Genomic DNA, 12,017 nt, shown 5'->3' on the forward strand with positions numbered 1-12,017 from the left:
GTCAAGGAAACTGAAGCTCAGAGTGGCATTGCCACCTGCCCAAGCGTGCACAGCTTGTAGAGACAGGAATTGGATCCTGGGCTTAGGACGTCAAGGCTTGTGCTCTTGCATTCCACCATGCTGCCTCACTTTTCTCTATCCTAATCATCCTCACCCATCTTGGAGCAAGTATGCTTCTTGAGGGGGCGCTCGCTAAGGCGGTGGAGCGGGGCAGGTTCTCCTCACAAGAATCTAGGACGTCAAGGCCTGCCACCTGCTCGGAGGCTTAAATTTCTCTGCAAGAGCCCTTGGCTAAATTAGGTAATGGGCTAGGACTCTGGGAGGGGGGTGCTCGCTGACCCCAGGATCTGATTGGCCAGGGCATCTGGTCCTGGGGAGCAGGGAAGTGGGAGGAGAGGATGCCCCTACAAATCCTAGGGGCTACAGAGGGCCAGGGCATCTTTGGGTGGTGGAGTGCAGAGGAGGTGACCTGCAGCAGAGGAGTCCTGGTGACACGCAACCATGGTAAGGATGAGAAGGGACTTCATCCTTTTACTTGCAGGAGCACTTCTGGGCATCTTTCAGGCCACATCTGGGTGCTCTGTGGGGCAGTAACTTGGATGTTTGAAGCTGGAATATGAAAGCTCCTGGAACCCTGGTGTCTGGGAGGAAGGTTGGGAAGAAGGCCTCGGACTTGTCTTGAAAGGGGAGAGTTGGGACGTTCCAGGGGTTGAGCCTCCAGGCTTGCCGGTTCCCTGAGACCTTCTGAGGCTTCTAGCCATGTCGGTCAGAGAACTGTGAGTGGGTCTTAGCTTGTCACCCTGATGGTGGAGATGGGGACCCTCGTGGTGGAGAGGGAGTCACCCAGCAAGCCAGTGAGCAGTGGGGGTGGGCTGGAAGCCTTGCCACACCCTCTTCCTGCCAGTGAGAGAAGGAAACCTCCTCTGGAAGATGGGAAGCCTGCAGGGTCTCAGACCAGTTCAGGGGCAGGACCCCAAGAACTCCAAGGGGATGAGAAAGGGCCGAAGATGACAGAGCAGAATTAGAGAGACGTCAGCCTCCCAGAGAGGGGTTATGATTTGAAGCTGTCCTTTTCCTCTGAGATCGCCCTCCCCACTTCACTTCAAGGAGTAACTAGATCCTGGAGGACAGCTGCTGTGGCCCGTTCCTGACTAAAAATAACCTGCCCTTTTGGCACAGGCAAGGAGGAGGGGGGGGGGGAGGGGAGGAGGAGGGAGACAAGGAGGCCAGCCAGCAGCCAGCCAGCTGAAGGGCTCCTTGGACGCCTCAGCCCTTCTTTGTTGCCGGCCTGAGTCTCAAGTCCTCTCGCTAGCTGGCTGGGCTTGGACGTGATGGAAACTCCTTAGAGCCATCTTACCATCACCTGCACAAGGCCCACATCATGCTCCGCCCAGCAGGAGTGGCATTTACTCCAATGGCTGAATCGTCGCAAGGAAGCTTACAATCTCTGTCTCTGCAAGTTCTTGGAGGGAGGGATGATGTGCCTGACTTCTTGGGGGTCCCAGTGCCCGGTCTATGGCCTGACACTTGGTCGGTGCTCAGTAACTTTGCCTTGCATTATCATTTATTTGACAACAAACATTTATCGAGCACCTGTTAAAGTACCAGGCATTGCGAGGAGGCAGGGAAAACTGGAAAACGATGTTGGAATCGTTCCGGTATTTTACAAAGCCTTCTCACACCCCTGATTTCAGCTCATCCCTGAAAAACTGCTAAGAAGAGATGAGGGGATGAGGGTACATTTAGTGACTTGCCCAAGATTACTGGGGGGTTCCTGAATTGACCTCTGATTGACAAGCAAGAAGGGCATAATCCCTAGTTCTTTCTTTCTTTTGGGCTGAGCTGCGCAGCTTGTGGGATCTTAGTTCCCAACCAGCGACTGAACCCAGGCCTTCGGCAGTGAAAGCACAGAGTCCTAACCACTGGACCGCCAGGGAATTCCCCTCTCTAGTTCTTCAAAAGCAGGGTTGGGTGCTGTGGGAGCACGCGGTGGGGGGGGGGCAAGTTTGGAGCTGTTTCTCCGGAGGACTAAGGGGCACTTACAGAAACGGGGGTGCAGAAGAATGGGGTTAAGTCAAGAATGCGCTCCAGGGCTTCCCCTTCTGCTCTTTGATGGTCTGTGTTTCCTGCAGACGGACCAGCAGGCTGAGGCCCGGTCCTACCTCAGCGAGGAGATGATCGCTGGTGAGTGGGGGTGGGCGGGCTGTCCGTTGGGTGGCTGTGTGCTGGGCAATGTTTGGTGTCTAGGCAGGCAGGGAGGGTGGGCATGAGGCTGATGGTCCAGCCAGGCTCACCTTAGCCCTCGGCTCTCCTTGCCCTGGCAGAGTTCAAGGCCGCCTTCGACATGTTTGACGCTGATGGTGGCGGGGACATCAGCGTCAAGGAGTTGGGCACGGTGATGAGGATGCTGGGCCAGACACCCACCAAAGAGGAGCTGGACGCCATCATCGAGGAGGTGGATGAGGACGGTGAGCGGGTGGCCCTCCGAGGGATGGGATGGTGGTGGTGGAGAGGAGCTGGCAGCCAGGGCTCGGGCTCCCTCACCATCTGCTTCCCTCAGGCAGCGGCACCATCGACTTCGAGGAGTTCTTGGTCATGATGGTGCGCCAGATGAAAGAGGACGCCAAGGGGAAGAGTGAGGAGGAGCTGGCTGAGTGTTTCCGCATCTTTGACAGGTGCATTGGGGGCCTGGGGGCCGAGCGAGGCGCAGAGCCGTCTGAGTCTGGCCAGCAGGGCACGAAGGTTCTCGGGGTGGGGATGTAGGAGGGGGCGTCCGGCGTGGCCCGGGCAGGTCGCCCCTGCCCGTCCTGAGCTCCGCCCTGGCCCTCCGCCTGAAGGAACGCAGACGGCTACATCGATGCTGAGGAACTGGCTGAGATTTTCCGGGCCTCCGGGGAGCACGTGACAGACGAGGAGCTCGAATCCCTGATGAAGGACGGGGACAAGAACAACGACGGCCGCATTGACTTCGACGGTGAGGGTCTGGGGAGCGCGAGGAGCGGAAGACCGAACCAGGCTGGAGAGTCCGAGCGTGGCGCCCACGCGGGAGTCCCTAGCCTTGAAGGCGGGGCGGGGCGGGGTCAAGCTCCTCCCCACCTCCTGCGGGCGGGTAGGGGGAACCTCCGGGAGGTTTTGTGCAATTTATCTACAAATGACAAGGCACCCCCTCTGCGAGGCCGGAGCCTGGCCAGGCCTGCCTCGCCCCTAGGAGACCCCTGACCGCCTCTCCGTCTCCTTCCCCGCAGAGTTCCTGAAGATGATGGAGGGCGTGCAGTAAGAAGTCGGCCCTCCCCTCCGCGGAGACTGCGCGTCCTTAGGGCGTGGGGACGTCATCGCCGCCCGGTCCCACTCCCGGCCCCGGGAGGGAGGCGCGGCCCCTTCTGGGAATGTGTCTAGAAGGAATAAAAGGAAACATTGCAAAGCGCTTGGCCTGAGTGAGGGGAGGACCGGGATGGATCGGGTGTCGGGAGCCGCCTGGTTGGGCCGCTGTCCAGGGCGCCACCCCAGTTGGCGCCACCCGAGCGTCCTCGGGTCCGAACGCAGCGGGACGCGAAAGGCCGCCGGGTCGCGGGAGCCCGAGGTGGCGCTCGATGCCCTCGGAAGTTTAGCGACGGTCTATCTGCAGCTGGCGCTAGGCGTGGCAACTTGGCCGAGGGGCTGAGTGGCTCCTGGCGCTTCCAGGGTCCCCATTGCTTCTAGAATCAAATCCTAATTCTTTCCCCTCCTTCCCACTGTTACCCCTTCCTTCCTCGAGAGGTTCCAGTCTCACTGGGCAATCAATTCTTCTTGCTGTGGAAGTGGGGTGCACTTTTAAGCCCTCCAACCTTTGCACATGCTGTTCTCTCTCCTTGGAATGCCCTTCTTCCTCTTAAAGTCTTGGCAAATCCTTCAACACAGCTCAAATGCCATCTCCAAGATACCAAGACGCAGCTCAGATACCATCTTGTCCTCCCTTGATCCCTGCCCTGACGGGCTGCACTCTGGCGCCCACACCTCTTTTGTAAACAACTCAATTATAGCCGGCGTTGGGTCAAAGCTAATTAAGGGCAGTGGTAGTTTGGCTTTCCTCAGTTTGAATCCTCACTGCTGGTGACAAACCACCCTCTGCTTCCTTTCCTAATCTGTAAAACGGGGACAGTGATAGTACTTACCTCACAGGGTTGTGAGAATAAATTAATGTGTGCAAAGTGCTTAGAACAGAGCCTGGCACGGAGTCAGCATATAATAAATGCTATTAGTAATATCATTATCATCTTGAAACATTGAACTCTTATTCATTGTTGCAGCCCTCCCTCTCCAACTCCCTGTTCTCTTCTCCCCTTTCTGGCTCGTTCCTGTTTCCTGGATTATTTCCAGCTAGAAGCAGTGGATGCCTACTGTGTGCTGTGCAGGTGTTGTCTCATTTACCCACACAGCCCCAGGGGCAGATGCCCTTATTTCCATTTTACGGTTGAGGAAACTCAGGCAGAGTGGGGTGAATTACCCAGACAAGTAGGTAACAACCTAGATGATACGGCTGTGTGGTGGAAACAGGAGCAAGACCTGTTGACAATTCTACCAGGGCGTCCTGAGTGTTTCAAACTGGCCCTGCCTTAAACTAGTAAATCTCCCTCCTCCATCTCGTTCTCCTGTGTTGCCCACCTCAGGGTTGAGACCCAAGTCACAAATTCTGAAGCTCATTTTCCACCTCTAATTTACTTACTATGCCCTGCTACTTTGTCTCCTTACCTCTACAACCCTCCTCTCCAAGCCCACTCAGCATCATAACTCAGGCCATTATCATTGCCATTCACTCTCTAGACAGATGGCAGCCAGCAGGATCTTTTCAAAACCAAATCTGACCACGTCACTGCCCTGCTCAAGACTTCATTAACTGCTGGTTACCTCCCTCGCAGCCCAATCTCCTTCTCCAGAGAGAGCCCTCCTTGACCCTCCTCATCTTCATTAGGTGCCCCACCTCTGAGCTTTCATAGCAACATGGGAGCCTAGCACCCAGCTCCCGCCCCACCCAACCCCGTGCCGCGCAGCTTGCGGGATCTCAGTTCCCCGACCAGGAATTGAACCCGGGCCATGGGCAGTGAAAGCCGAGAATCCTAACCACTAGATTGCCAGGGAACTCTCACACCCAGCTTTTATTGAGTGCTTACTATGTGCCAGGCACTGTTCTACAGTTCTTCATCTATCCTATGAGGTAGCTACTAATATTTCCATTTTACAGAGAGGTTAAATATAAGTGCCCAAGTGTATACGAGTAACATAGGGGTGGATCAGGAATTCTAACACAGTTCTTCTACCTTAACCACCACTTATTCTACACCATTGACATGCCTACTTACTCCCTAAACTTCACCCTCCCTGAGGACAGGACTGTGTCCTCTTCCTGCCTCATCCCCAGCCCCCAACATAGGGCCTTCACCTTGTGGGCACTCAACCACTGTACTGAATGAATGGGAATAATGATCATCACACCTTCTAATACTGACTGCACTAGTGTTAGAAATCTAAGTCAAACTGACTTACACCAAAAAGGGATTTGTTGGTTCATGACACTGGGATGCCAACACACAACTGGAGGCCAGAGTTTCAATGTCATCTCTCAGCTGTTTGTCTCTGCTTGGCTTTCTTTCATCTGCAGCCATCTCCACCAGCAGCCCAGACTGACTCCCTCCTCTTTTAGCAATCCTAGTAGTAAAATAATTTTACTTTCTTGCAGGGATTAATTCCAGGAAACACCCTGATTGGTTCCAAACGACAGTGTAGAGAGTTGGGTCTCTGTGACTGACACAAGTAGGTCATGTGACCATCTGGGGGAGTCAGACACCATGGTCCAGGAAACCACATAGAGAGGCTTCCTAAGGAAGGCAAAGATACATCCACTTTGGCCAGCATTTATTAAGAAGCAAGTGTCAGGTTCTGAGGTCTGCTCATCTCAGACATCCTCCAGCCTGGTGTTTGTCTTCTTTATTTTTTTTTGGCCTTGTGGCACAGCATGGGGGATCTTAGTTCCCCGACCAGGAATCGAACACTCACCCCTTGCAGTGGAAGTGAGGAGTCATAACCACTGGACTGCCAGGGAAGTCCCAGCCTCGTGATTTTCAATTTGAGAGAGCATCAGAATCACCTGAAGAGCTTATTGGGGCCAGGAATTTACATTTCTAACCAGTTCCAGGTGAAAAGTAGAAGGACCACACCTCAAGAACACTGCTCTGTACCTTTAACTAGAGCCCAGCAATGACACCACCTGGGAGCTGATTAGAAATGCAGAGCCTCAGGCCCCACCCAGACCAACTGAATCAAAATTTGTATTTGAATAAGATCCCAGGCAGATTTCTTTTAATTTATGTTTGGCTGCCTTGGGTCTTCCTTGCTGCACGCGGGCTTTCTCTAGTTGCAGCGAGCGGGGGCTGCTCTCTGTTGCGGTGTGCGGGCTTCTCATTGCAGTGGCTTCTCCTGATGCGGAGCACGGGCTCTAGGCGCACAGGCTTCAGTAGTTGTGGCTCACGGGCTCAGTAGTTGTGGCTCTCAGGCTCTAGAGCGCAGGCTCAGTAGTTGTGGCACACGGGCTTAGTTGCTTCGCGACATGTGGGATCTTCCTGGACCAGGGATCCAACCCGTGACCCCTGCATTGGTAGGCGGATTCTTAACCACTGCGCCACCAGGGAAAGTCCCCCAACGGGCAGATTTACATGCACAGTAGATTGAGCAACACTGGTCCAAGCCCCAAGGAGGGAGCCAACAGCACAGTCAGAGATGAAGGAACTGATTAGAGGACATCCAAGTTCTAGTCCCAGACCTGACAACTCCAATCCAATCCCACATGTGGCTGCTGGCTGGGGGCACAGGGGTCCGGGCTAGCTGGAGTAGGAGGAAAGTGTGGGTGAGAACCTTCCTGATGACCTCCTTGCTGTCTTCTCCCCCTCCCCCCAGGCCTGCACAACCAGCTGCAGGCAGAGCTGACCAGGTTGGGCGAGTAGCCAACACTCAGGCCTTGTTGGAGCACACCTGGGTGTGTCACCTAGATCTTCCTGCAGGACCTGGGCTGGGCCCAACACCTCAGCCTACCTGGATCCAGCTGGTCGGCACAGGGGTTTCCTCCCAGGGGCCCAAAGGCCTGTGGCAGGCCAGTGGAAAGATGGCCCAAGGGGCTGGGGCTGGCTGGGTCAGTGGTGCAGCAGACAGAGGAACTGCTGGTGGAGATGAAGCAGGAGGTGAACGTGTCCCTGTGGAGCATGGAGCCATCTATGGGGGACCTGGGGCAAGGGGTGAGTTGTGACCTCAGTCCAGAAGGCTTCCCCTGGCTGTCTCCGCAGTCCCTGGGCCTGCTGTAGGGTCACCTGAATGTCCTCTTGCTCCTTTTTCAGGGTTAAAACATCTACAGTCAGAAAGTAGGTGGCTGATCCCCACCTCCCACCCCCTCCAACGCGCGCACACACACACACACACACACACACACACACACACACACACACTCTCTACAGCTCTATTTCAGCCTAATGTCTGGTTCAGCCTCATCTGCAACATACCTGGGGCAACTCCTATATTTGTTAACATTCTTGGTGCATGTCACCACACCATAGAAATTGGCATTTTGTTATTTTTTTAATTAATTTTCATCTATCTATATTTTTGGCTGCACTGCATGGCTTATGGGATCTCAGTTCCCCGACCAGGGATTGAACGTGGGCCATGGAAGTGAAAGCGCTGAATCCTACCCACTAGATCACCAGGGAACGCCCAGAAATCGGCATTTTGTGACACCCATTCTATAGATGAGGAAACAGATGCAGAGCCATAAAATAACTAAGGTTGCAACGGAGCAAATCCTGTCACCCCACTGCACAGCTCTACAGCCCATCCGCTTCTCCTACTCCCTGGGTGGAGGGGCAGGGCAGGAACCCAGATCCTACACCTGACCTCTGCTGATCCTGCGCACTTCCAACCCTAGGGGAACTACAAGACAGCTACTTGTTAAAAAAACCCCAAAATGTATTTATTTAATATACTCATCACAAGGGCTTAACCAGACACTTAATTTAAAAAACAGAAACAAAACAAAAATGACACCACAGATAAGATACAGGGTCCTGTACAGAAATCGAGGAAAGGACAGACCATCTAAGGGAAAAAAAATAAAAAGACAACAGAAGGAGAGCTGCACATCCTGGGTCAGGGCTCTTGGCTGGAGACGTGCTTTGAGTACGTTTCTTGCAGGTACTTCTTAAAGGCTGGAAGAGAACAGGCAGGTCTCAGTGAGTGATGAGGACAGGGGTTAAGGTGGATAAGAGGGCAGCAAGGATATAAATGTGGGAGGAGTTTGGGGAGGGGCTTCCCAGCACAACAGATTGACCCTCTGCTGCCCACCCAGCCAGGACTCCTGGACGGGCTCTGTTTCCAGGGAGGCTGGGGAGGGGACTAGGGGCCCTTAGCAAGCAAGTCATCTGCACAAAGCTTTGCCTTCTACTTAAAAACCCTCCCCAACCTACATTAATGTGGAAAGGGTTGGTTCTTCCTGATTTTATAGCAAACAGGCAAACCAGAAACACCAAGGCAGAGGTGGAACTGGGTTACCTGCCCCCCAACGACATATTCCCAAGTCACTGGAATCCTTTTGTTGTTTGAGGGAGGCTTTGAAGGTTGGGGAGGGATGGCCTGGTGCCCTGAGAAGGACAAAGGACTCACCTGTGGGGTTTTTCCAGAGCTCGGCGGCATGTGTGTTCAAAGGGCTATCGATGTTGGGTTCTGCAGGTGGAGAGAAAGAGGACGGTCAGGTGCGGGTAGAAGAGGCCGCCTGGGGGAGTTCTGACAGGTTCCCAGGTTGCAGGGGAGGGGCCGGTCTCGGCAATCACCTCCGAGCAGGCTCTGGATGGAGAGCAGGATGGTCCTGACGTCGTACAGGGCGGACCACTTGTCTTTCAGGATGTCCAGGCAGATGTTACCCTGGGTGTCCACGTTGGGGTGGTAGCAGGGCGTGAGGAACTTCACCGTGGGTGCATTGTAAGGGTAGCCGCTGGGGAACTCCAGGGACAGTTTATACCTCAGGTCTTCATATACCTGGAGAAAGAGATTCGGGGAGTAACCCATCCACCTTGAGCCTCAGTTCCCACCCCAAACCCCGCATAAGGGACTTGCCAGGACCCCTGAGTTTGTCTGGGACTTGACAGAAGAGAAAGCATTAAACTGGTCTGGTACTTTCTCCCATATCTGGTCACTGGGGTCATCAGTGATCCTTTGGTCTAAGGCCCACTGGCCTAAGTCCTCAATTGTCCATTCTTGTCCTTGCTGTCTGGCCCCCTGTCAGCATCTAAGATGGAGAGCCCTGCCTTAAACACAGCCTCTTACTAGAGAGAGGGAGATCAGGGCCACAGGCTCAGGGCACAGAGAGCAGGCACAGGGGAGTGTCCCGTCAGCCGAAAGACTTGAAGCAGACCCGGCACTTGGATTTCACGTCCCACCTCTCCCCAGACTCAGCTAAGTCACACTCACCTACCCCAACCCTATACTTACTGTGCCAGCTGCTCCATGGATGGTCCCCACCCATTTGAAAAGGTTGTCTGATTCAGGGAAGGCAGAAATTCCTTTATCACCGGACATCTGGGGAGGAAACACAACACGTGCTGGGCTGAAGCGTACGCTCCTGGGGGGCCAGTGGGTGAACCCTTTCTCCTTAACCTCATCACATTTTGATGCAAAATAAAGCAACCAGGCCAAATAGATAGGCTTTCCTGAGGAAATGGCTATATCCTCGGGGCTCAGCATGCCTCTCCGGGGAGTACTGGGATGATGGAGGTTCATCGCCAGGCTAAGAAGGGAGGGGTTGTGCAGGGAAACAGAAGGCAGCTCTGTAACCACAGTGCTGGCTGCTGGGAATTCAACTCAACATGCTACTGAGTGCTGGTTACATACGAAGCCCAGAGACTACTCATGGACTGGGAACATAAACAATATGGTCATTGAAGGATTTGACTTGAATATCCAGGGTTAACGTAGAAGAGATCGTCCAGGAAAGAAGCATTCTGAGGTACGACAGGATTGGAAATATTAAGAAGGATGGAGAGTTGGGTGTGGATAAACCTTAGGGCAGGGAAGTAGGGCAGGGGGAGGGTCTCGTATGAGAGCCGTATTTCAGGGATAACTTTATTGTGGGAGGACGGGACTGGGAGTAGAGACTCTGGAGAAAAGGTGTGTAGGTGAGGTGGATTACCTTCTTCCCAGAAGAGAACAAGCTGGACTCATCTTTTTACCCCCATGTCTATCACAGAGCCTGATGTAGGAGAGGAGGCTACTGATAAGTGACTGGGAGGTGGGAGGGAGGACCAACTGGTTGGGGCTCTGGGCATCAGTCACTCACCATGAGCGTCATCAGCTCCTGCTGTAGCCTGCAAAAAGAGCACTCGGGGTCACCTGGGAGTCTGGATGGGTCAGGGCTCCAGGTGGTGCATCTCCTCCCACCCCAATCTCTGAAGCAGCTGTCACGGAGGCTCCCTCTACCCTGAAGTCGGACTCAGCTGGGGGCACAGTCACCCCCAGTTCCACAAGAGGGTCGTAGTGAGTCCTCCTCACTCTCCCTAATTCCAGGCTCCCACAGGATGGCTCTGGCTTATTCTTAACCTCGTCTGCTTCTCTGGCGTCTCTCTCGTGCCGGATCTCAATTTCTCCCCTCCTTCCTTCCCCCTCCCCCGCCGTCCTCCAGCCAAGACACCGAAGGTCCCCGGAGCATCCTCATCTTGGTTCACCGACGGAGGATCCTGGCAGCGGCCATACCCCTTCCGTCCTCCTTCGGGAGGGTCTCTAAGAGCAGTCGAGCTCCTGGCGTGTCCCTCTACCTCCCATATCTCACCCGTTCCAGGAGGAGGTGGGGGTCCCGGAAGTCTTCGCTCTCGGCCCCAAAGGCCCAGGCTGTGCCAGGCCTGGCGATTGTTACCTCCACACCACTCACCTCTTGCCCACGGGGCCCCGGGCGGCGCCCCCGCTGTGCTCGGCTCCTTTACGGGCGGCAGCAACGCTGGCGGCAGCTGGGTCGCGATTCTGGGAAGCCATCCGGGTGGCACTGAGAAGGGAGACAGGAACTCAGACTACACTGAGACCGCGGCTGCAACTGCGGGTTCCCGGGCCCTTCCGCCCGCGTTTGAATTGTAACCCTCCGGCAGCGCTGGCCTATCAGCGGCTCGCTTGGGTTTGATCCAGCCAATGGGGCGCGCCAGAGCACTCTGTCACCGGGCAACTGCTAGAACCACCCACCAGAGTAGCACTATTGGGCGGCGGGATGCTGCTTCTGATGGGCGATTGGCAGGAGAGTGGCTGTCATTAATTAACGAAGCTGTAGCGGATTGGCCGCCTTTGGAAAACGCCGACCATTAAAGGGCTTAGAAAAAGTCCACGTGGGGTGAATCCTTTTAGGTCAAACGCCCGGCTACTGTCGGGGACACCCGGCACGACCGGCCAGGATCCCTTACTCCCAGGGGAAGGGAGGGTCTCCAGTCTTGGGGCCTTGGTACTCTTCCCTCAAACCGGAAACCCCAGCTCCGCCACCTGTTATTATGTCCTGGGCACTTTGGTTGGGGCTTTAAGAGCCTGCACATTCAGGCGAGGGGAAAAGCTAGAGGCTGATAGCCAGGGCCAGGGACTCCTCACTGGAAAACAGGTTCATCGGCTGCCTCTCCAATGGTTTGCTGTGTTCCCTTGGGCACATAATTTAGTGTTTTAACCTGTAGAATGGGGGTAATAAAAGCCACCTTGCATTTTTCTTCTGGTTTGTCATCAACCTCCCATGGTGCCAGCCATCACCACATTCTGCTACTTCCATACCTTAGTTGGGTGACGAAATAGAAATAAAGGGACACGGAAGACTGGCAAGGTACGTGGAGCCCCCAGCTTCGTCTCACAAAGCAGATACGCATGGGGCACTGGGCTTCCTGGGAATAATGTGGGGTGGGGAAAGGGAGCCTGGTCCTTTTTTCCTTCACCCACTTCCTCAAGAGCCCTTGATGTTTTGTCAGCGTGCACAGGCAGACCTCACA

General features: G+C 54.6%; 2 protein-coding genes across 2 annotated transcripts; one reads left to right on the forward strand and one right to left on the reverse strand.

The window, feature by feature from the left end:
• The first annotated feature begins 398 nt into the window (after window positions 1-398).
• Window positions 399-3,421, forward strand: TNNC2 (troponin C2, fast skeletal type). The gene is made up of 6 exons (XM_004272912.4): window positions 399-504; window positions 2,133-2,184; window positions 2,325-2,468; window positions 2,561-2,675; window positions 2,838-2,974; window positions 3,246-3,421. Exons 1-6 carry the CDS (start codon window positions 502-504, stop codon window positions 3,275-3,277), a joined length of 483 nt encoding a protein of 160 aa, XP_004272960.1. The 5' UTR covers window positions 399-501; the 3' UTR covers window positions 3,278-3,421.
• Window positions 3,422-7,965: 4,544 nt separating this feature from the next.
• Window positions 7,966-11,868, reverse strand: UBE2C (ubiquitin conjugating enzyme E2 C). The gene is made up of 6 exons (XM_004272909.4): window positions 10,937-11,868; window positions 10,349-10,376; window positions 9,505-9,591; window positions 8,847-9,051; window positions 8,680-8,739; window positions 7,966-8,225 (listed from the first exon to the last, which is right to left on the reverse strand). Exons 1-6 carry the CDS (start codon window positions 11,035-11,037, stop codon window positions 8,167-8,169), a joined length of 540 nt encoding a protein of 179 aa, XP_004272957.1. The 5' UTR covers window positions 11,038-11,868; the 3' UTR covers window positions 7,966-8,166.
• Window positions 11,869-12,017: the final 149 nt, after the last annotated feature.

The sequence above is a fragment of the Orcinus orca genome, chromosome 16, assembly GCF_937001465.1.
Source record: "Orcinus orca chromosome 16, mOrcOrc1.1, whole genome shotgun sequence".
NCBI classification, from domain to species: Eukaryota; Metazoa; Chordata; class Mammalia; order Artiodactyla; family Delphinidae; genus Orcinus; species Orcinus orca.